The sequence below is a fragment of the Pteropus alecto genome, unplaced genomic scaffold, assembly GCF_000325575.1.
Source record: "Pteropus alecto unplaced genomic scaffold, ASM32557v1 scaffold233, whole genome shotgun sequence".
NCBI classification, from domain to species: Eukaryota; Metazoa; Chordata; class Mammalia; order Chiroptera; family Pteropodidae; genus Pteropus; species Pteropus alecto.
This window is the reverse complement of record NW_006434367.1, coordinates 1,576,397-1,601,699: the sequence shown is the minus strand read 5'-3', so window position 1 is coordinate 1,601,699 and position 25,303 is coordinate 1,576,397. Positions and strand designations below refer to the sequence as shown.

Below are 25,303 nucleotides of genomic sequence, written 5' to 3'. Positions count from 1 at the left end.
TCCAATATTCATGGCAGCACAATTTACAATAGCCAAGATATGGAAGCAACCTAAATGCACATCAACAGACAACTGGATAAAGAAATTATGGTTCATATTTACAATGGAATATTACTCAGCCATTAAAAAAGTGAAATCCTACCATTTGCAATGACATGGATGGACCTAAACGTTATTATGCAGAGTGAAATAAGTGAGACAGAGAAAGAGAAATACTGTATGATTTCATTATATGAGGAATCAAAGGAACAAAAAGAACAAACTATTCAAAACCAGACTCGCAAATACAGTGGACAATTTGATGTCGGATAGAGGGTATGGGGGGTTGGGGGACTGAGGAAATAGGGTAAAGGCTTACAGAAGCACAAATTGGTAGTTGATAGTTGGTCACAGGGATGGGGAGCACAAAAGAGCATTAATATGATGGCTAGGTGGAGGGCCAGGGGAGGGAAGGAGCAATTGGGGAGATCGTTTTATGAACTATATGGATGTCTAACCAATGTACTGTATACTTGAAACATTTAAATAAATTTAAAAAATAATGCTTGAAATAAAGCAATTTCAGTCTTAATAAGCTGGGGAAGATAATTATAACCTTAAAAAGTAATCTTCTCTATTATTCACTAAATCTTATTTAAGAATGTGCTTTCAGATGTTTACTCTGAAACTTTTAACTGGACCCTGCATCCTCTGGTTCTGCCCAGGAGGAAAAGCTAGTCCATGTATTTATTATTATTCTTTAAATAACATAGTTCATCCTTTACACTCTGTTTGAAGATTTTCCTCTTGGGTCCAATTCTACAAAATCCTGAAAAAAAAAACAGCTTTTCACTAGTCTATAATAAAAAGGTAGACTATAAGCAGTATCCTGACTAGAAATGAAGAGGAATGCTTAGAGCTCTATTTCATACATAGAAAACACACTCATTTAAGGTGATTAAGCGTGATCTGACTGACATACTTAACTATTTACGACAACTTAACTTATTTACCATAGCTAATTCATCTTTTTTTTTTACAGTTGATATTCAGTATTATTTTATATTAGTTTCAGGTAAACAGCACAGTGGTTAGACACTTATATAATTTACAAAGTGATCCCCCCAATTAGTCTAGTACCCACCTGGCACTATATATAGTCATTACATTATTGACTATATTCCTTATGCTGTACTTTATATCCCCATAACTAATTTATAATACCTTTACCTTTCTCACCCAGCCTCCCAACCCCACTCTCATCTGGCAATCATCAGTTTGTTCTCTGTATCTATGAGTCCAGAGCTAGTTAGCTTTATTTGACTAACATAGGTTAGTATTTTCCTTCCTCCCTCACACATCTTACATGAGTACCTCCACAAACTATGTGTCATCTCAAGTTCTAAACTAGTGTTTCAGATAAACTTTGCACTTTAGAAATGATGCCCACTATCTTTCATGTACTAAGCATTTACTGTGTGCCAGATGCTGTGTTGCTTTACACAGATCTCATGAATCTTCACTATACAGATCCTATATCTTCTGTATGATATAAAATATGGCAACTCACTAGAAAATAAATTAGAATGATTCTCTTTGTATTCTACATACAACATTTTAACTCATAGACACTAATAAATAATCATTAAAATAGCTAAAATAAGATTTTGGATAATCCAAATATTAATTCACATTTTCTCCATTCAATATTTAATTGTATCCACTATAAAATGGCTAACTCATCAAATGTGTATCATCCTTTTCTGAGTCCCTACCCCTTCCTGAAAGAGGTACTAACATGTTTTAAAAGAGAAGTGTCAGAAAAAGGGTGAAAATCGGATATATGGGAAACTGATTAAGCCAATTCAGTTTTATTTACCATTTCTAAGGATGCTTTATGAAAATCTTTGTTTTGGCTTCTGGGAAAAATGGCATAGATGATAGAGGCTTTGTTCATCCCTCTTGCAACCAAATCAAAGTTGTGGCAAAAACATGGAGCAAACAGCAGGAAAATCGCCTGGGATCTAGATGAACAAAAGCACTACAACTAGGGAGAAAAATAATTAATCAACCTGCAATGGTAGAAGGTAGGAGGGGGCGAAGACACGAGGCTGCCAGGTCCAGAGCGGCTGAGTGGAACAGAGGCTACAGCAGCAGCCAGCAGTGGCAGATACCTCTTAAAGGGGCCGTGTCCATGAGTGGATTTCCATGGTGACGGACCTGCTCGCTTTGACCATCAATGCAGGGTCGGCTCCATAAGGGGCACCAGGGACTTACGGGGACACTGAGTTGTTGGAGTGAGGACCAGAGGAGAAGATCTCTCCCAGGCAGAAGTGCTGGCAGTATCCATTGTTCCCTGTTGAGACCTCCCTGCTCCCAGTGTGTGGAGGCAGTACCGCCATAGCTGAGATGTCAACAAACTGGATAACAGAGATCGCTCCACATAGAGGAATCCCTGAAACCCCGCCTCCCCCAACTCGGCCCCACTCAAGCCACATTCAGGTATATCCTCAGTGAGTCAGGTGTTCCTTGCTGAGCAGGGCCTAGACCCACACTGGAGGCAGCTGGCCTCGGTTTCTGGCATGGTTTCTTGAGCCAACTATAAACATAGTATCTGTGGGTTTCTGGCTGAATCTTAACAGGTGGCCCCAGACGGGCACAGGCTGGGGCTAAACTTGGCCTGCAGCTGAACCCTCTTTAGGACTGTGCCACTGGACACCTACTACACAAAGCCATGCTAATAAGACTGGGAGACTTAGGAGTTTTGCTTAGTACGTAGAAACAGACAAAGAGGGGCAGCCAAAATGGGAAGACAAAGAAGCAGAAACCATATGAGAGAAAAGAACAGAGATCCAGAAATAATGGGGCCAAACAATCTCACAGATGCAGAGTTCAAAACGTTGGTTATAAAGATGCTCAATGAACTTAGGGGAACAGTAGATAAACTCAGAACTTTAACAAAGAAATAAAAAATGTAAAAATGGAAATGGAAATTATAAAAGGGAACCAGTCAGAAATGAAGAACACATTATCTGAGATGAAGAGTATATCAGAGAGAATCAACAGAGTGGATAAAGAAGAGGATTGGACCACCGATATAAAGGGTGAGGAAGCCAAGGACATTCAATCAGAACAGCAAGAAAAAAGAAGCTGAGACTATAAAAGTAATTTAAGGAGCCTATGAGACACAATTAAATGTAAAAATATCCATGTTACAGGGGTACCTGAAGGAAAACAAGACATTGAAGAGCTAGTTTAAGAAATAATGATAAAAAACTTCCCTCACCTGGTGAAAGAAATAGACATACAACCCCAGGAAGCTCAGAGAGTCCCTAGAAAGAGGAATCCAAAGAGACCCACACCAAGACACATCATAATTAAAATACCAAGGTTAAATACAAAGGAAGACTCCTAAAAGCAGCAAGAGAAAAGCAGTTAGTTACCTACAAGGAGCACCCATAAGACTGGCAGCTGATTTCTCAAAAGAAAATATGCAAGACAGAGGGCTTGGCACAAAATATTCCACATGATAAAAACCTAGGATCTACAACCAAGAATACTTTATCCAGCAAAGCTATCATTTATAGTTGAAGGACAGATAAAGAACTTTCCAGACAAAAATAAGCTAAAGGAATTTATCAACACCAAGCTACTACTACATGAAATGTTGGAGGGACTTCTTTAAGAAGAAAAAACATGTATCAAAAACAGGAATCAAGAATGGTAATAATTACATTCCTATCAACAAGTACCTCAAATGAAAAGAATTAAGTGCTCCAACCAAAAGATAGAGTAGCTGAATGCATAAGAAAACAAGACCCCTACATATGCTGCCTATAAGAGACTCACTTCAGATTAAAAGATGCACACAGAGAAAGATATTGCTTTGATGGACCTAGAAGATATTGTGCTGAATGAAATGGGTTGGAGAGAGAAAGACAAATATCGCATGATTTCATGTACATGTGGAATCTAAAGAACAGAGTCAACAATATCAAAAATGGAAATAAACCCATAGATACAGAGAATATTGTGAGGGCTACTAGATAGGAGGGAGTTTAGGGGGACTGCAAAAAAGGGCAAAGGGATTAAGAAGTACAAATGGATAGTTGCAGAATAGACATGGAGATATAAAGCATAGCATAAGAAAAATAGTTAATAATGTTATAATAAATATGTAATGAAGAAGAGGGGTACTAGATTTAGTGGGGTAATCATTTTGTGAGTTATATAGATCTTTAATCACTATGCTGTACAACTGAAACTAATATATTATTGTATGTCAACTATAATTGAAAAACATTGAATTGTACAATGTAAATACAAGCAACTAATTGTCTATTATATTTCAATAAAGCTGGAAGAAAGTTTTTATTTTATAATATTTACACACATATTTTTAAAAATATATTTTGCCTAAGTTGCATCTTTCTTGAATGAATTTCGGAACTCATCAGAAGGACAGTAATAAATATTTCAAATAATATGATGGACAATCTTGAAAATTCATGTTATCTTTCACAACGCCAATAAATATGAAATCAGTAGTACTTACCTCCTTTGCACTCTTAATTTTAGTCAGAAAGGTGTGCAGCTCCATTGTTTCTGCAAAAAGTGCACGACATACTGCCTGATAATGATTTGGTGCCTCTGATTCAGTTGGGAGATGGGCAGCACATAACTACAGAAGAAGAAAATAAAATAATGGTGTTTTGTTTATTATTTGTGGGGTTTTTTTGTACCTTTAAAACAGACACACCTTGGTCAAGATAGCAGACTAGGTAAAAGCGGGGTTCACTTTGTCTCAGGATCGCATTAAAATTACAACCAAATTATAAAATAATCAATGTGGAGAACCACCTGAAGTCCAGCTGATCATAATACATACTTCTCATGATATAAAGAAGGAGCTGCATAAAAGCCAAAGATATTTGTAACATACATGACAAGAAAATAACAATTCAATGATATATTATCTATATAGAAAAAAGGAAGAAATATGCAGGTAATTCAAAAAGGAGAAATGCATATGGTTAAAAGACATATCAAATAATACAAATTACAGTAATAATGAGATGCCATTTTAAACTACTGTAATGGATACCACAGTGTGCTGACCAGATTCTACTTTGGGAATGAATTCCTTCAGCTACTGGGGGTATTGGCAATTGACAGAGTCCAGCTAAATCCTTCTCTAGAAGTGTCATTAGCTGAAGAGAGCCACCTTGTCCAAGGTCCCCTATTCGAGCAGCTTGCATCTCATTACGGGTCCAATGCAAGAGTACAAAGTCCTGCCACCTTGTACAAAGATGGGCCATCTAGAAAGCTATTCTAGCTCTGAAGTTTCCACAGAATTAGCTGAGGCCAGTTGTAACTGCATCTCAACTCATTCATCTGCCCAATTCTGTTTCTCTCACCTCTCACATGTTTGTTTCCAAGGGTACTCTTCAACATCCGGTATGCAAAAACAACCAACCAACAACAACAACAAAAAAACCCAGACACACCTGATATTTTCATATCGGATGGCAAGGCAATTCCGCAATTCTCATGAGCCAAAACTTAAGGCATCAGAAGACCATCAGTAAAGTTCACACAATTACATGGTAAAAGTGGTCTACTAATTAACACCCCGCAGCACAGATGAGCTTACTAGAATTAGTTAGCTTCTATTTGAAAGTAATAGGACATATGTAAAAATTTTGGTTGGGAGCAAAAAGGGAACTACTGTTTACTGAGTATTGATCATAACTCAGCTATTTTGATAGCTACCATTTATTGAATACTTATCATGCCAGGCACTATATTTCACATGTCATATACAGAGCACAGTATCATTTATTCTTCAATGTAACTTTGAATTATCCCCCATTTTATAGTAAAGGCCACTAAAGCTAAGAGCAGTCAACTGACTTGTCCATAGTCATAAAGTTGATATGAGGTAGAAGGGGAATTCAACATGGTCCTATTGGATTCTAAAGGCCAGGTTCATTCTAGTGTATGCTGAATTGCAAAATGTAATAAAAAGAATGTCAGTAAGGCATGATGAACACTGGGAAAATGCCTCAACTGTAGATGAAAAGAGGAAGAAAGAGAACAGAGAGCAACATGACCCCACTGGTGATACCTCCAATCCTAATGTCCTTTATTATATATAGCCCATAACCTCCAAAAAGCACTTGTGGTTACAACATGTAATTTAACATCATGCCCAACAATTTAGAAAAATCAAACACCACCCAATTTATTAGATTGGAAAGACATCCTATCAAGAGCCTGGTGCATGGGAATAATTTTCTTTCCATAAAAAAATAATTTTCTATCCACGTACTATAGTTATAAGGTCCATCATTTGCATTATAAAGCTCTAAGTTCTCCCTTAATTCTTTGTTATATTCAGTAAACATGACACTAATACAATTAGTGAAAAACCACAATGAGATACCAGTCATACCTCACTAAGATGGTCATAAAAACAAACAAAAAATGGAAAAATAAGTGATGGCGAGAAGGTGGAAAAACTGGAACCTTTGTGTACTGCTGATGGGAATGCAAAATAGTACAGCCACTGGGAAAAAGTTTGGTGGTTCCTCAAAAAGTTAGAAACAGAATTACCACAGAATTACAGCAATTCCACTCCTAGGTATATACGCCCCCAAATTAAAGTAGGTATTCAAGCAAAAACGTGTGCATGAATGTTCATACCAGCAGTATTCATAGTAGCCTAAAGCCAGGAACATCTCAAATGTTCTAAACCGATGAAAAAACAAAATGTAGTATTATCCATGCAATGGAATCTTATTCAGCCATAAAGAAGAATAAAGTACTGACACATGATACAACATGGATGAACCTTAAAAATAGTATGCTTAATTAAAAAAAAAAAAAAGACACAAAAGGTCACATATTGTATGGTTCCATTTATATGAAATACCCAGAATATATAAATCCCAAGAGACAGGAAGCTGATTAGTAGTTGCCAGGGGCTGAAGGAGGAGGGATAGGAAGTGATGGGTATGGGGTAATGAAAAAAGCTCTGGAATGAGACAGTATGTTGGTAGATAATGTTGTGAGTGTACTTAATGCCACTGAATTGTACACATTAAAATTATTAAAATGGGAAATTTTGTTATTCATATTTTATCACAATTTAATGCTTCAAAAATTTAACAAAGAACAAAATTCTACAAAATCTCCATTGAGACATAAGAGAAATAAACCCACAGAGGAGAAATAATTGTAGTGGCTATTTCAGTATCAATGTATCACTTAATATTTTTGTTCTCTGTGTTTATATGGATCATCACATTTAATCCTTACAACAATCCAATTTAGAGTTTAGGAAATTAAGATTTAGAACAGCTAATTTACCCAAGGTCACAGAATTAGCCAGTAAAACTGGAACTGAACCCTTACAGTCTAATTCTAGATCCCAAGTTCTTATGCATCGTACTCTAGAATTAATGTATATTACTTCTGTATTAAAGAAAATAATGTTCTTAAAGTATTTAAGCATAGAGCATGGTATACAGTAAGTATGCAACAAAATCACCTTTTATAGTTTTAGTTTATTTCTAAAAGGAATGGACTAGGCTATGTAATCTCTTACTTAATCTACCTTTCCTTGTTCTATGAATAAATTGTAAAGTTGAACCATAATGTTGGGGGTTCGATCTTGAATCTTTGGGTTTCCCTCTACTTACTTTGGCTGATCTTGTCTACTTTTATAACTTTAAATGCCACCGATAGGCTGATGACTCCCCAGCTCCCACTCTAAGCCACTCTTGTTTTTGTTTTTCAGAAAAAGATCTACCTTACCTTTAATCTTGAAAGATATTTTACTACGTAAAGAATTATAAGTTCTATTCTAGAACTTTTCAGATACTTCTTTCCGTCTTCTGACTTCTACTTTCTGTTGAGAAGTCAGGTGCAGTCTAATTTTATCTCTGGATGATTTCTGATTTTCTGTTAGTGGTTTTTAGCAGTTTGACTCTAATGAAACTACATGATTCTTCATTTATCTTGCTCTTTGGTTTATGTGGCTTCCTGAATCTATGGCATAGTGTTTTCCATAGTTTTGAAAAATTCTTAAGTTGGTATGTCTTCAAATATTTCTTTCACCTTGTCTCTTTGGTCTCCTTTTAGAAGTTTAAGGTCTGCCTTTGTATCTTACCCTCTATTCTGTACTTTCTATTCTTGTTGTGTCTCTGTGCTTAGAATAATTAGAATTTGTCACACCATAATCCTTTGTTGATAATATCAGATTCCAATATTTCTTCATAATTTATTCTCAGCTGCTGAAATTCAAATATAAAAAATATTCAGTTCACAAACATAGCTTACAATTTTATTTGCGAAAACCTTGGTACAATATTACTTTAAACTATATTAAAATGTTTTGCCCGTTGAGTATAATCATGTATTAATCATAAGAAATAACTAAAAAAAAATTAAAACTGCACGAAGATCATCTTCACTAAATTTAGCATCATATAGTTAGTCAGGATAAATTACTAAATTTTTGCCTAAGGCAATGAGAAAATTAGCATATTCCTAGCAATTTCAAAACTTAGAGAACACAACTTTGTGAACTACAGAAAACTACAGTTTTTCTTTGGAATCACCTTAATTTGACAGATAAAGGATGTTCACCCAACTAACCTATGTTACCAAAGATCTTAATTCAATCACAGACAAGCTCAAAAAAACATTTTGGTTTTCCCTGAATATGCTCCATTAAACATATGCCAAATTTATACATAAATGAAAATTATTAACAGACTCATTCTGTTTCAGCTGTTTGTAATATATGTGTTTTGTTTGTTTGTTTGTTTTAGGCAAGGCAACCCTTGGTTGACCTCATAGATTGCAAGGATCTTGTCAGCTTACAATCCCTTATTTGTTAATTTTTGACACCTACAGCCCCTGGACTTCCTAGGTGGTCTCCCATCCAAGTACTAACCAGGCCTAACCCTGCTTAGCTTCCAAGATCAGACGGGATCGGGCTTGTTCGGGGTAGCATGGCCATAGACAGTATGCGCATTTTGAAAATGAAGACGAACTCTGCACTGGACTAATCTAGGATGATATAGTAAATTTAAATACATAAAGCTTGTTCCTATTTTTAATTACATTCTATAGTATTATTCTTTTCTTAATTTTTAACAAGGAGTTTTCAAAATAGCATGCATATTCTGACATTACATGGCAAACTAAAAACCTACTAGCTTTTTATAAGCAGGACTTATTATTTGTAAACTACATCCTTATATTTGCAGAAACATGCCAGATTTTGTTTGAAAGTATGAGTTAACTCTGAAAACATAACTTATAAAACCATTTATAGGCAATAACATACTTAATATAGCTATACTAAAATTTTACAATCTTTTATTATACAATTGCTAAACAGTAAGAATGGAATTTCTGAAGCTAAATCATTCATCCTGAATCACATCATTAATACACTATTTTAAATCATCAAAGTGTCTTCTTTATCCATATACCAGAATATGCAGAAGTTTGTAGTCTTTTTTCCATTTATTAAATAAAATTTTCCCACATTACTACATAATCCACATAATTATGATTTAAAAAACTATATAGTAGTCCATCTATTTGATATTTCATTTATGAGTCATTAATTTTATTTCAGAATAGTATAAACAATCATGAAATACACATCTTTATGTGTATGTGTACTATTTTCTTCTCTTAAAAATTATCTTTGTATAGAATAGATTGAGTGGTTGCCAGAGGCAGGGTTGCGAGTGGACAAAATGGGTAAAAGTGGTTAAAAGGTACAAAATTCTGGTTATAAAATAAGTCTTGGGGATGTAATGAACACCCTGGTAACTACAGTTAATAATACTGTGTTGTGTATTTGAAAGTTGTTAGGAGAGCAGATCTTAAAAGTTCCATCACAAGAAAAGAACATTGTAACTATGTGTGTTGATAAATGTCAACTAAACCTCTCGTGATCATTCCACAATTATATATATCAAATCATTATGTTGTCACTAATATATTTCAATTATATCTTAATTTAAAATTTGTATATCTTTGAAAATTCTATAGTAGTATTACTATGACAAGGATTACTTTAGATACTTTCATATTTTAATTTTTTATATGAAAAAATTTCAAACATATACAAGACTAGGTGAATAGTATAACGAATGAATCACCATGCACCTATTACCTAACTTAATGATTATCAATTCATGGCAAACCTTGTTTTATCTATATCCTCACCCACTCAAGCCCCACCTTCCAGGATTATTTTATAGGAAATCCCAGATATCTGAGTTTCATATGTAAATATTTCCGCATCTCTAAGAGATGCTGTTATCTCTAAAAGATGAGTTTAAAAAATATATAGCCATAATACTATTATTCTATCTAAAAATCTGAATAATTCCTAATATCAAATATAGAGTAAGAAGTCAAATTTTCCTGATTATCTTAAAGGTACCCACAGTTTTACAATTTATTTCTTTAAATCAGCATCTACATCAGGTCCACATATTGCAATATGTATCAAGTCTCTTTCATCGAAGTTTTCCCTACCTCTTTCTTTTTAATTTGCAATTTATTTGTCGAAGAAATCATGATTCGTCCTACAGAGTTTCCCACAATCTGAATTTTGCTGACTGAATCCCTATGGTATTATTTAAAATGTTTCTATGTCTCCTGGATTTCCTGTAAATTGGTAGTTAGATTAGTTAGACACAGAAGTTTGATCAGATTGAAGTTTGATATTTTATTTTTTATGGCAAGAATACTTTGTAAGTGGTGTTGTATACTTCCGTCAGGAGGCACATAAAGTCTGTTGGTCTCTTGTGATGCCACATGATGACCACTAGTATTTCTTTAGAATTAGAATATTACCATTTGTGATCCCTATCATTCCCTTTTCATTTATTAGCTGAAATACTTTTATACAAATAAATTTCTCAAAAACTATTTGCTTACCATGAGATGTTATTCATATGGAAAAGGCAAAATGAATATTCTCCCTGTTAATTTGCCAATTTTCAAAATTATAAGTTGGTTCCATAACAACCTCTAAAGGTGACCAATGAGGGTTTTATTATCATTTATATGTTCATAAATTTCAGAATATTTAATGTTTTAATCTATCATAGCTATTATTCTTATTGATCAAATTCGTTCATCTTTGACCAATGGAAGCCTCTTCTAGTTGATTTCTCAGTCCTTTTTATACAATTTAATAATCCTAGATAGTCTCTTTGCTTTCTGGTATGATAAGATGTTCCAGGCTATTTTACACATTTCCTTCCCAGATCTAGAATTAGCCATTTCTCTAAGGAATTAGAATTCTTTCGGTGGCGAGTAGTATTTAGATAGCATAATCTGGTGGAGGCTGTGCTCATGGCTACTACGTGCTTAGTCTATCTTTCTATGTGATTATGTCTCCAACGTAATAAGTTATGTTCAACTTGCTTTGGATTTGGGGATTACATTTCTATACCGAATTTTGTTTTATAATCATGTAAAATATTTATATGGTTCCTATGCCAAATATACAGAATCCAGTACAGTCAGAAATGCTTAGCTTTAATACCTGTCCTAGTTTGTACTCTGCTCGTTTTCTCTACCCATAGCTAACTTTTTTCCTTAAGTTTGGTTAATCTTTCCTCTTTTTTAAAATCTAAGCAAATATTTTTTTATAAATATTCTTATCCATACCTTTTCTTAGATAAATGCTGGCACACTAAACATACTTTTCTACATTTGCTTTTTCAAGTAAACAATATATCCCAGAAATCTTTCCTCAATCCTTTTGATAGCTATATAGTACTCTACTGAATGGCTGTAGCATATCTCTGTTAAGGGACATCCGGGATATTTCTAGTCTTTTTCTATTATAGTGAACAGTTTTAGACTTCTCAATATACTGTCAAATTATTTTATATAAGAACTATGTAAATTTATAATGCAGCTATCAATTACTGAGTTAAAAATTTTAACATTTCAAATTTCAACAAAAGTAAATTCTTGCTTGTAAAAGAGTCACAAATGGTATTGCTTTATTTACTTTCCCTGATTATTAGGGAGATTGGATTGTTTAGGAGAACCAGCATCTACAAGCTTATTTTAGGGCCTCTCTGTGCTCTCCAAGCATCCCATGTCCAAATGTTGGACCACCACTTCCACATACTCAGATTGTTCATGAGGGTACTACATCTAGAAGGATATCCTCCACATCACAGACATTTCAAATTTATATTTAATATAACAATTTTCTTAAAGGTGGAAGTAAAATATCTTGAAGAAGGAAAGCCTATTTCTAATTTGCACAAAGTAGTGTATGGGCTAGCCTGATCCTACATACCTGATCCATTATATTTACCTCACTGCAGTTTACTTATGTCTAATTAAGTTCCTCTCAGCAAACTAAGAGCTTGGCGAGGCACTTGGCACAAATAAGGCACACTAAATGCTTCCTGAATATTTGAAAGAGTAAATAAATACATTAATAAACTGAAACCTATACATTCAGCTGAAATTAAGAACTTTGTTCGTGTACTATTCTCACAGTAATTTCAGTCATTTTACAAACACTTTTTAGAATCCTTTACCACATCTTTTACTCTTCCTTTCTGTCCACTATCTCATATCCTGTTCCATCATCCTTAACTTTGTCTCATCAATGTTCCTTTCCTGCATACTTTACAGTCCATCATCACCACTGCTTACTTCATGTCTACAATCTCTTTTCTTTTTAACTAATGATAACTGAATGAGTCTTTTCCAAGATATATTTATAGATGTGAAAATAATTTTTTAATTATATTTTTGTTTTTATTATTTTATATTAGTTTCAAGTGTACAGCACAGTGGTTAGACATTTAAATAATTACAAAGTGACTCCCCTGATAAGTCTAGTACCCATCTACAACATACATAGTTATTACAATATTATTGACAATACTCCCTGTTGTACTTTACATCTCGGTGACTATTTTATAACTACCAATTTTTACTTCTTAATCTCTTCACCTTTTCACCCAGCCAAAATTGATCTTTTAATACTTCTTGAAAACCTCCACTTAGTTATATGTGTTTATCGAGAAATACTTAAACAAAAGGAAAATATTTTAGGTTTTATATTCTTAATTTAAGGGAAGAACATGTACTATCTCTGGCAAATTTATGTCTGCAATTAATTCTGATCCATATGAGTAGAAAGTGCCTTGGAATGAATGAGAAAAAAAAATTGTGTTTATTTTTCACTTCTTTATATTGTTTTTTACCATCACAATTAAGAGCCATAAAAATAGGGATCATTTGTATGTTGTTTACTGCAATATTTCTAGTACCTAGAAAAATATCTGGCATCCAATAAATGCCATTAAATTTTTATTCATAACAAGCACTATAGTAGATACTTTATATTGATTATGTCATCTAATTTAATCTGCATAAAGAACTCAATGAGGCCAATATTATTCTCTTTACATAAGAATAAGGATCACAGCATTAAATTACCCAAGATAACACAGCTGGTACAAAAATGGCAACCAGGGTTCCACTCCAAGTCTTACCTGACAATAAGCCTCTGAATTTAACTACCATCTACTCTTTCTGTCACTTATTCGGTCCTATGAAACTGGACAAGTCATACACCTCTCTGAGCCTAAGTACTTTCATTTGTAAAATGGGTATATATAAAAATGTCTATGCAATTTACTTCACAGTGTTAATCATAAGACTCAGATAACAATGAACATGAAAGCACTTTTCAACTATAACATACCATATTAAAACATAGCAAATTAAAAGGTTAGTAAAAATAAATGACAACTCCGGAAAAAGTTACACACTAAAGAGGTCCTGCTAAGAACTGAAAACAAATAGACTCCAAGTCCCTAAATATTCCATTGTTTATATTATTCAAACTTATGAGTTTCATATTTCCACTTCCAAGGAGAAAGCAGTTAATCTTCAGGTTAATTCTTGTCTTCTGTTGTAACAAAGTAAACAAAGACTCAATTTATTTTAATTTTTATTTTCTAATTACAGTTGACATACAATATTATATTAGTTTCAGGTATACAAAACAGTGATTATAAATTTATATAACCTGCAAAGTGATCACCCTGATACACCCAGTACCCATCTGACACCATCAATATTTATTGCAATAATAATGATTATATTCCCCATGCTGTTTTGTAACTACTAATTTGTACCTCTCAATTCAAACAACTCCTTCACACATTCCCCAGCCCTTCCCTCCAATCTGGTACCATTAAAATGCTCTCTGTCTCTATGAGTTTGTTTTTGTTTTGCTCTCTAGATTCCACATATAAGTGAAACAATATGACATTTATCTTTCTCTGTCAGACTTAACTCCAGTTAGTACAGTATACAGATGGCAAGATTTCATTCTTTTTTATGGCTGAATATTCCATTGTTTATATGTACCACCTCTTCATTATCCATTCATCTATTGATGGACACTTAAGTTGCTTCCGTATCCTGGCTAATGTAATAATAATACTGCAATGAACGTACTGCTGCACATGTCCTTTCAAAGTAGTATTTTGAGTTTCTTTGGATAAATATCCAAAAGTGGGATTACTGTGTTCTTCTTTGTCTCTTGTTACAGCCTTTCTTTTAAAGTCTGTTTTGTCTGGAATAAGTATTGCTATGCCAGATTTTTTTTCATTTACATTTTATTGATATATCTTTTTCCATTCTTTTACTTTCAGTCTGTGTGTGTCTTCTGATCTAAATTGAGTCTCCTGTAGGCAGCATATGTGAGGGTCTTGTTTTCTTACCCATTCAGCCACTCTGTCTTTTGATTGGAACATTTAATCCATTTACATTTAAAGTAATTGTTAGATAGATATGTAGTTATTGCCATTTTTCATATTTTTGAACTTCTTAAACAAGTCCCTTTAACATTTCTTTTAATACCGGTTTAGTGGTGATAAACTCCTTTAGCTTTTTGTTTGTTTGTTTGTTTGTTTGTTTTGGTCTGGGAAGCTTTTTATCTGTCCTTCTATTCTAAATAATAGCTTTTCTGGGCAGAATAATCTTGGTTGTAGTTCCTTGCTTTTCATCACTTTGAATTTTTCGTGGCAATCCTTCCTGACCTGCAAATTTCTGTTGAAAAATCAGCTGACATCTTATGGGAGCTCCCTTGTAGGTAACCAACTGCTTTTCTCTTGCTGCTTTTAAGATTCTAACTTTGTTTTTAACCTTTGGCAATTTAATTAATATATGTCTTGGTGTGGGCCTCTTTGGGTTCATCTTGTTTAGGACTTTCTGCACTTCTTAGACTTATATGTCTATTTCCTTGGCCAAAGGACATTTTCAATCATTATTTTTTTGAATAGGTTCTCGATCCCTTGCTTTCTTCTTCTTCTGGCACCCCTATGATGAGAATATTGTTACATTTGATGTCACAGAAGTCCCTCAAACTTTCCTCATTTTTTATTCTTTTGTTTCTCTTTTTGCTGTTATTGGATGTTTTCTGCTACCTTCTCTTCAAAATTGCTAATTCGGTCCTCTGATTTTCTGTTAAATCCTTCTAGTATATTCTTCATTTCAGTTATTGCATTCTTCATTTCTGAGTGGTTCTTTTTTGTTTTCTATGTTCATGTTTACATTTCCTCTCTCTTTGTTGAAGTTCTCACTTCGATCATTGAGCATCCTTATAACCAGTGTTTTGAACTCTGCATCTGATAGATTGTTTGTCTTCATTTTGATTAGATCTTTTTCTAAAACTTTGTTCTATTCTTTCATTTGGGACATATTTCTTTGTCTCCTTCATTTCGGATGCCTCCCTGTGTTTACTTCTATGTATTAGGTAGTGCTGTTACGTTTCCCAATCTTAGTAGACTGGCCTTATGTAATAGGTGTCCTGTGGGGCCCCGTGGCAGTCTCCTTGGTCACCTGAGCCAGGCAATCCAGGTGTATCTCTTGTATGGGTTGTCTGTGCCCTCCTGCTGTAGTTGAGCCTTGATTACTGCTTTTACATCAATGGGAGGGATTGATCCTCAGGCTTACTGGTTGTGAGGACTAACCAGAAGTTGTGGGGACTTCTTTCACTAGCACTGGACCCTAGGCTGGGGAGCCTGGTGTGTACCTGGGTGCCCTTACTCCCAAGGAGGAAGCTCCACAGCTGAGATATCCCTCCTATTTTTTAATGTGTAAGGACTGATCCTATGGAGCAAGATTTGCTTTAGCATGACTCTAGTGCTTGCTGAGTCTGCCCTTTGGGTGTGTGGTTTGTGGAAGTGGTTGGATGGTGCTCTTGTATAGTCTGAAGCTGGCCACCAGGTGTGTTGGTACTGGGGCCTCTTGGGAGGGGCTCTGTTGCAGGCCAAAGTCGGCCACTGCCTGTGCCCTGCCTGGGGCCACTTGGTATGAGCTACAAAGTAATCTACAGATGCTATTTATGCTGGGCTTGAAGGTGACTGGGAAACGCTAAGCTGCGACCTGAGGCCAGCTTCAGCTAGTGCTGAGCTTGGGGTTGCTGAGCAAGAGGTACAGGACATGCCAAAGCCACATGCTGCTTGTTTGGGATTTGTGAACCTTTGAGGGCTTTTAGGAAAGTCTGCAATATTAACTAAAGCCAGGCTATTTGTTTGAAAAAGCAACAAGAAGTAGCTTGGGTGAGCCCACAAGTTGGGTGGAGCAGGGTCTCAGGTAATCATCACGGCAGGGCAACCAGTGTTAGCCAGCTTGATGGAGACTCAGATATGGTGTCAGCCTGAAAGTGCAGTTTTAGTGTGGGTAGGGCTCAACAAAAGAATAATCAATGGCTTTTGCCGTCACTTCTGTCTGGGGAAAATCTGCCCCTCCAGTCCTCACCCTGATGCCAGACAATTCAGTTCCTCCCTCTACGTCTCTGTTGCCTTTTGAGTTGCTGGAGCTCAGAATGAGTGAGTCCCGAATCTGTAAGCAAGTCCTTGCACAGGCCCTTTAGAGGAACACCTGAGATTTCATCCACTCTCTGTCTCACTCAGCCATAATCTCCATGAATTTTCACAGCCAGAAGTTGTGGGGACTTCTTTCACTAGCACTGGACCCTAGGCTGGGGAGCCTGGTGTGTACCTGGGTGCCCTTACTCCCAAGGAGGAAGCTCCACACCTGAGACATCCTTCCTATTTTTTAACCACCACATGTGAATATGGGACCAGCCCATTCTGTGTGGCTGCCCCTCCTACCAGTCTCAACGTGGCTTCTTCTGTATATCCTTAGTTCAGCCAGACTTCAAGCAATTCTAAGTGAGGGGTATTCTGTCGTTTAGTTGTAATTTAATTGTAAATTTTAGGTGATTGTGAGAGTTGGTGAGCACAGCATTTACCTACTTTGCTATCTTAACTGGAACCTAGTACTCAATTAATTACTTAAAAGATTTCAACCCACTAATAAAACCACAAACTCATATTGTCACTCTATTGCCATGAATAACAGTTTTATGATATATTAAAATCTCAGGTTGTCAAATGTTTCAATTATTTTTCTTCTCATTTAACTAAAAAGAAATTGCAGGATATATTGTTATAAATGTGGAAATTTTTATTGATCAGTTTGAGTTAGTATGGAAACCAAGAAATAAGAAGTGAGGATATGATATTCGCCAATAAAATTCCTAAGAATGGAATTGATAAAGTTACCATTTTCCTCCACTTTATAAAACCTGTGCTTTTAAACACACTTTTAAGTATTTATTTTTCATATTATGATAGCAATAAGAGAGGTAAGAGGGCAGGCACTGTAGACCAATAAAAAATAAATAAAAACTATCAGTTCACATTACTGTATCTCCAAGAATTTTTGTCTTTTAAGATAACATATTTTAATGTCATTGAATAAGAAATGTAAGATTCCAATGAATCTCTAGGCCTCATCTTCCAAAGCTGTAGTCTAAGAGTGCAATCTGGCTATGACATCCATCTTCCTATTGGTGACAGGGTTAATTTAATTGATACAGCTGTTTAAGTGGGTGTTCTCTTCCTCATTCACCACTCCTTATTCACCCTACACAGACATCCACTACCAAAAAGACATTAGCTTAGTTTTAGAGGCATAAGTACTTTTGTTTTATAATGAAAAACCTGTATGCTTTTCACTTTTTATCTCTATGTACCACTGGGCTACAGGGAACAAGTAGGTTATTTGTGATCTACAGAAAGTTTCATTTGGCCTTTAAGTGCATATATATGTATGTATGTATATACACATATATATATAAATATGAATATAGATGTATATATTTAAAAGTATTATTTAACATCTAGAAAATATAAAATGAATAAAATGTATGAAATCTCCATTTGTACATATATGGGGGTATTTTATCTGTATACAACATTGATTTAAAATGAGTTTTAAATATTAAATGAAGCAAAAAATATATCTGAATTTCATAAGAATTATAACTGCATAGTCCCATTCCAGAGTTCATGAGAAATTATCTAAGGAGCAAAAAGCAGGGTGTGCTGCATAATACCTGCAAAATACTGTCTTCATAGTTCCTTTCTACTCCTGTCTCTGAAATGCTTTATAAGTTGGAATACAACAATTATATAGGCAATAATGTTTATAAAATCCAGCAAACGTCATATATAATTTTAAATGATAAGACTAATTTAGACTAATTAAGACTAGTTTAACAGATATGCCTTAATTTTAATCTCTGTGCATTTAGCAATGTAGAAATTATGGCTTTTGAGTACACAAAAAATTTAAAGAGAAAACTTCAATTAAAGTTATAGAACTTGTTTAATTATAAACCAATACCACTGGTTAGATAAAAAAAAAAGAAAAGTAAAATAATCAGTTGTAACAGTTCAGAATCAGAATCTTCATATAAATAGGAGGAGGATCAGAGTTATTTACTTCATAAAAAAGAAAATGCAGAAGTCAATACCCACTCAAGTTGGTATATAATATGTAATAATAAGGGGCATATAATAACTAAAAGTGGTTATTAAAAGGCTACAATTAGGCTCTGAACAAATCAAAAAAACAATAGTATTTTACTTATTCATGTCACTTTTAACTAAAAGTCTGGGAACTATTATCAAATGTGGAATCACCATTGTTTTCTCTTTTCTTTAATTTTTATTTTTCAATTAGAGTTGACATTCAATATTATTTTATATTAGTTTCGGGTGTACAGCATAGTAATTAGACATTTATATATTTTACATAAGGATCCCCTGATCAGTCTGGTACCCATCTGGCACTATACATAGTTATGACAATATTATTGACTACATTTCCTATGCTTTATTTCACATTCCCATGACTATTTTGTAAGTACCAATTTCTACCTCTTAATCTCTTCACTTTTTTCACCCAAACCCCTAATCTCTGCCCATCTGGGAATCACCAGTTTGTTCTCTGTATCTACGAGGCTGTTTTCATTCTGTTTGTTTGATTATTTTGTTCTTTAGATTCCACATATAAGTGAAATCAGATGGTACTTGTCTTTCTCTGACTTATCTTACTCAGCATAATACCCTCTAGGTCCACCCATGTTGTTGAAAATGGTAAAATTTCATTTTTGTATGGCCAAGTAGTATTTCATTGTATATACGTACCACTTCTTTAAACAATTGTGTATTGATGGGCACTCAGGTTGCTTCCGTATCTTGGCTACTGTAAATAGTGCTACAGTGAACATAGGATGCATATATCTGTTTGAATTAGTGTTTTGGTTTTCTCAGGTAAATACCCAGAAATGCAATTACTAGGTCATCGGGTAGTTCTATTTTTAATTTTTTGAGGGGACTCCAAACTTTTCCATAGTGGCTCCACCAATCTGCATTGTAGCCATTCCGACAGGTGTGAGGTGATACCTCATTGTTTGCATTACTCTGAAGATCAGTGACCTTGAGCATCTTTTCATATGTCTATTGGCCATCTGTATGTCCTCCTTGGAGAAATGCCTATTCAGGTCCTCTGCCAATTTTTTTAATTCAATTGTTTTCTTGGGGTTGAATTCTATGAGTTCTTTCTCAGTTTTGGATATTAACCCCTTATCTGATGTATCATAGGTAAATGTCTTCTTCCATTCAGTAGGTGGTATTTTCGTTTTGTTGATGGTTTCCTTTGCTGTGCAAAAACTTTTTAGTTTGATGTAGTTCCATTTATTTTTTGTTTCTCTTGCATGAGGAGATATATCAGAAAAAAATATTACTAAGAGCCATGTCAGAGAATTAACTGCCTATATTTTCTTCTAGGGGTTTCACGGTTTTAGGTGTTATGTTTAGTCTTTAATATATTTTGAGTTTATTCTTGTATATGGTGTAAGAAGGTGATCTGGTTTTTTTTTTCTGGAGGTATCTGCCCAGTATTCCAAACATCATTTATTGAATAGACTGTCTTTATCCCACCATATGTTCTTGCTTCCTTTGTCACAGATTGAATGACCACATAGGTGTGGATTTATTGCTGGGCTTCCCATTCTCTTCCATTGATCTGTGTGTTTTTGTATCAGTGCCATGTTGTTTTGATTACTAGAGCCTTGTAGTATATTTAGATATCAGGTAGCGTGATACCTCCAACTTTTTCTTTCTCAAGATTGCCGTAGCTATTCTAGATCTTTTATGGTTCCATATAAATTCTTGGATTGTTTGTTGCAGTTCTCTGAAAAATGCCAGTGGTATTTTGATAGGGATTGCACTGAATCTGTAGATAGCTTTGGGTAGTATGGACATTTTAACAATGTTAAATCTTCCTATTCATGAGAACAGTACATGCTTCCATTTATTTGTATCTTCAGTTTTTTTCTCTCATAATTTATAATTTTCCGAGTACAGGCCTTTTACCGCCTTGGTTAAATTTATTTCTAGGTATTTTATGGTTTCTGATTCAACTGTAAATGGGATTGTTTTCTTAATTTTTCTGATAGTTCATTATTGGTGTGTAAAAATGCAACCGATTTCTCAATGTTAATTTTGTGTCTTGCTACTTTACTGAATTGATTTATCAGTTCTAAGTGTTTTGGTGGAATCTTTGGGGTTCTCTGCATATGGTATCATGTCGTCTGCAAGTAAGGACAGTTTTACTTCTTCTTTTCCAATTTGAATGCTTATTTTTTTTCTTGTCTCACTGTTGTGGTTAGAATTTCTAATACTATGTTGAATAAAAGAGGTAAAAGTGGACATCCTTATCTCATTTCTGATCCTGAAGAAAACACTTTTATTTTTTCCCCACTGAGTATGACGTTAGGTGTAGGTTTGTCATATACAGCCTTTACTATGTTGAGGTATGTTCCCTCTAATCTCCCTTTGCTGAGAGTTTTTATCATAAATGGATGCTAGATTTTATCAACCACTTTTTCTGCATCTACTAATATGATCATATGATTTTTATCTTTCAATTTGTTAACGTGGTGTATCACATTGATTTGCGGAGACTGAACCAGCCTTGTGTCCCAGAAATAAATATCACTTCGTCATGATGTATGGTCTTTTTAATGTTTTGCTGAATTGAGTTTGCTACTATTTTGTTGGTATTTTGCATCTACATCCATCAGAGATATCAGCCTACAATTTTCTTTTCTGTAATGTCTTCGTCTGGTTTTGCAATCAGGGTAATGGTGGCCTTGTAAAATGAGCTTGGGAGCCTTCTCTCCTCTTGAATTTTTTGGAATAGTTTGAGAATAGGTATTAATTCTTCTTTGAATGTTTGGTAAAATTCATCTGTGAAGCTATCCATCCAGTCCATCAACTCCCTTTGTTTGTTGGGAGTTTTTTGATTACTGATTCAATTTCATTAGTAGTAATCAGTCAGTTCAGGTTTTCTGTTTCTTCTTGACTCAATCTTGGGAGATTGTGTATTTCTAGGAATGTATCTATTTCTTCCAGATTGTCTAATTTGTTGGCATACAATCACTCGTAGTATTTTCTTATAATCCTTTGTAGTTCTGTGGAGTCAGTTGTGACTTCCCTTCTTTCATTTTTGATTTTATTGATTTGGGTCCTCTTTCTTTCTTGATGAATCTGGTTAAAGGTTTATCAGTTTTTGTATCCTGTCAAGAAAATAGCTTTTTTAAAAAATCTTTTGTATTGTTATTTTAGACTATTTTGTTTATTTCCATTCTGAACTTTATTATTTTCTTCCTTCTACTCACTTTGGGCTTTGTTTGCTATTCCTTTTCTAGTTCCTTAAGTGTTTATTTGCGCTTTCTCTTGTTTCTTGAAGTAAGTCTGTATTGCTATGAATTTCTTGAAGTAAGTCTGTATTGCTATGAATTTCTCTCTTAGGACTGCCTTTGCTGTGTCCCATAGATTTTGAGTCATTGTGTTTTCACTTTCACCTGTCTCAATGAATCTTTTGCTTTCTTTCTTGATCTCATTGTTAACCCATTTATGTGTTTGTGTATTTTGCAGTTTTTTTTCTTGTAACTTATTTCTGGTTTCATACCATTGTGGGAGGTGACAACACATGATATGATTTCAATCTTCTCAAACTTATTGAGACTTGTTTTGTGGCCTAACATGTGGTCTATCTTGGAAAATGTTTCATGTGCACTTGGGAAGAATGTATATTCTGCTGCTTTGGGGTGAAATGCTCTAAAAATATCAATTAAATCCATCTGGTCTAGTATGTCATTTAAGGCCACAGTTTTCTTATTGATTTTCTGCCTGAAAGATTTGTCCATTGATGTAAACATAATGTCCCCTTCTATATCCGTATTACTGTTGATCTCTCCCTTTGTGTTGGTCAATATTTGCTTTATGTACCCAACATAGGAGCACCTATGTTTACTAGGGTTATGTTCCTTTATCATTATGTAATATCCATCTCTGTCTCTCATTACAGTTTTTGTTTAAAGTCTGTTTTGCTATTTTGTCTGATATAAGTATTGCTACTCCAGATTTTTTCTTTATTGATTTTCATTTGCATGAAATATCTTTTTCTATCCCTTTACTTTCAGTCTCTTTGTGTCTTTCGATCTGATGTGGGTCTCTTGTGGACAGTACATATGTATCCTGTTCTCTTATTCATTCGTCTACCCTATGTCTTCTGATTGGAGCACTTAATCCATTTCATTTAAAGCGATTATTGATAGGTACATAGTTATTGCCATTATATTATTCATATTTGTTTGTCCGCCCCCTCTTCTTCTTAAATAAGTCTCTTTAACATTTCTTCTGATATTGGCTTAGTGGTAATGAATTTCTTCAGCTTTTTCCCATCTGGGGAGCTCTTTATCTCACTTTCAATTTTAAATGATAGCCTTGCTGGGTAGTCTTGGTTTCAGGTCCTTTCTTATCATCACTTTGAGTATTTCATGCCAAGCCCTTCTGGCCTAAAAAGTTTCTGTTGAAAAATCAGCTGACAGTCTTTTGGGAGCACCCTTGTAAGTAACTACCTGCCTTTCTTGCTGCTTTTAAGATTCCCTCGTTTCCTGAAACCTTTGGCATTTTAATTATGATGTGTCTTGGTGTGGGCCACTTTGGGTTCATCTTGTTTGGGACTCTCTGCACTTCCTGGACTTGTATGTCTAGCTCCTTTGCTAGGTTATGGAAGTTTTCTGTCATTATTTCTTCAAATGGATTCTCATTCTCTTGCTTTCTCTCTTCTCCTTCCAGTAACCCTATGATGTGGACATTGTTATATTTGATGTCGCAGAAGTCTATTAAACTTTCCTTATGTTTTTTCATTGGTTTTTTCCTTTTGTTGTTCTAATTGGGTGTTTCCTGATACCTTGTCTTCCAAATCACCAATTTGGTTCTCTTTTTTTCTAATCTGTTGATTCTTTCTAGTGTATTCCTCATTTTAGTTATTGTATTCTTCATTTCTGAGTGATTCTTTTTTATGGTTTCTATGTCTTGTTTTTTGCTTACTATCTCTTTATAGAAGTCTTCACTGAGATCACCTATTTTTCCCTTGAGTTCAATGAGCATCCTTAAAACAAGTGTTTTGTACTTGATATCAGGTAGGCTGCTTCCATCCATTTCTTTTTTTTTTTTTTCCTGGAGTTTTTTCTTACTCTTTCATTTGGGACATGTTTCTTTGTTTTCTCATTTTGGCTACCTCTCTGTGTTCATTTCTATATACTTGCTATGTCTCCTAGTCTTGGCGGGTAGCCTTATATAATAGGTGCCCTGTGTGCCCGGTCCTGAGGCACAGTTCCCTGATCAACGGCACCTGGTGCTCCAGTAGTGTCCCTTGTGTGGACTATGTGTGCTCTCTTATTGTAGGTATGCCTTGATTGCTGTTAAGACGTCAGTAGGCGGGATTGACACTAGGTTGACTAACAGTGGGGACTGGCCACACCCATAAAGTATGTGACTGGCACTAGGTTGACTAACAGTGACTGGCCACACCCATAAAGTATGTGCTGCTGTGTAGGGCTCAGCCCTCCACAGTGGGATCTGCCCTAACAGGCATGTGTGACCACCTTTGGGTGTGCCACTTGGGCTAATCAGGTGGTGCTCTGTTTTGGTCTGATGCCAGCCTCTGGGTGTGTTGGTTCTGGGGCCCATTTGCAGTAGTTTCCATGCAGGCCCAGGTCAGCTGCTTCCTGTGACCTGCCCGAGGCTACCTGTAGGAGCTAAAAGGCAATCTGCAGTTGGTCTCTGCCTGTGCTGGACCTAGAGATATGTGGGAGAGACCACGCTGTAATGAGGCTGACTGCCACCCGTAATAGGCCTGGGACAGCTTAGCTAAAGGATCATGGCAACCCAAGGCCTGAGGCTGCCTACTGGGTACCCACAGGGCTCAGCAGTTGAATGAATCTTGGGCTGTATGTGTGTTGGGCGGGGCAGAGTCCCAGGAAGTCACCACATTGGAGCGAGCTGTGTTCCCAAAGTTTGTGCCAATTCAGATTTCATGCCAGTGCTGAGCCTGTGGCCACTCGAAAAGTCTCATCACACCAAGGCTAGCCACTCCCCTCCTCAGGCCATCAGACACCTGAGATTTGTTTAAGAAACACTACAGTTGGACTGGGGCTGGTTGCCTGCCATTGGAGGCCTGTTGATTATTGCTGAAAGAGCCTCCAGCCAAGAGGCAGGGTGGGGCTGGCTGCCTAGCCACAAGTATGGCTCTGGCAATTCATGAGTTGGGTGCGGTGAGGTCCCAGGGAGTCACCAGGGTGAAGCGAGTGGATTTTACCTGACCAATGCAGAATCAGATTTGGCAGTGGGCAAGCTCAACATAGATAAGATGGTGCCCACCTGCAGGCTGCACAGGAGGAGGGCACAAGATGGATTAGAGAGGCTGTCCCTCCAGCCCTCACTCTGAAGCCACACAACTCAGTCTTTCCCTGTATTTCTGGTACCTCTTGCGCTGCTGTCCCTCGGCTGGAGCCCACTGTGAT

At 35.6% G+C, this 25,303-nt stretch overlaps 1 protein-coding gene and 1 pseudogene across 3 annotated transcripts in view; both read right to left on the bottom strand.

Moving 5' to 3' along the window:
- Window positions 1-25,303, bottom strand: part of SPIRE1 (spire type actin nucleation factor 1) — a 179,179-nt gene that overhangs the window by 87,991 nt on the left and 65,885 nt on the right. For all 3 annotated transcript variants that reach the window (XR_003045515.1, XM_015587251.2, XM_006909219.3), the window contains exon 3: window positions 4,535-4,660. Coding sequence is in view for 2 of the 3 variants with exons in the window: in XM_015587251.2 (XP_015442737.1) it covers window positions 4,535-4,660 (126 nt within the window). In the remaining variant the exon portion in view is untranslated. The remainder of the gene's footprint in view (window positions 1-4,534; window positions 4,661-25,303) is intronic.
- Window positions 8,893-9,011, bottom strand: LOC112477626 (annotated as a pseudogene).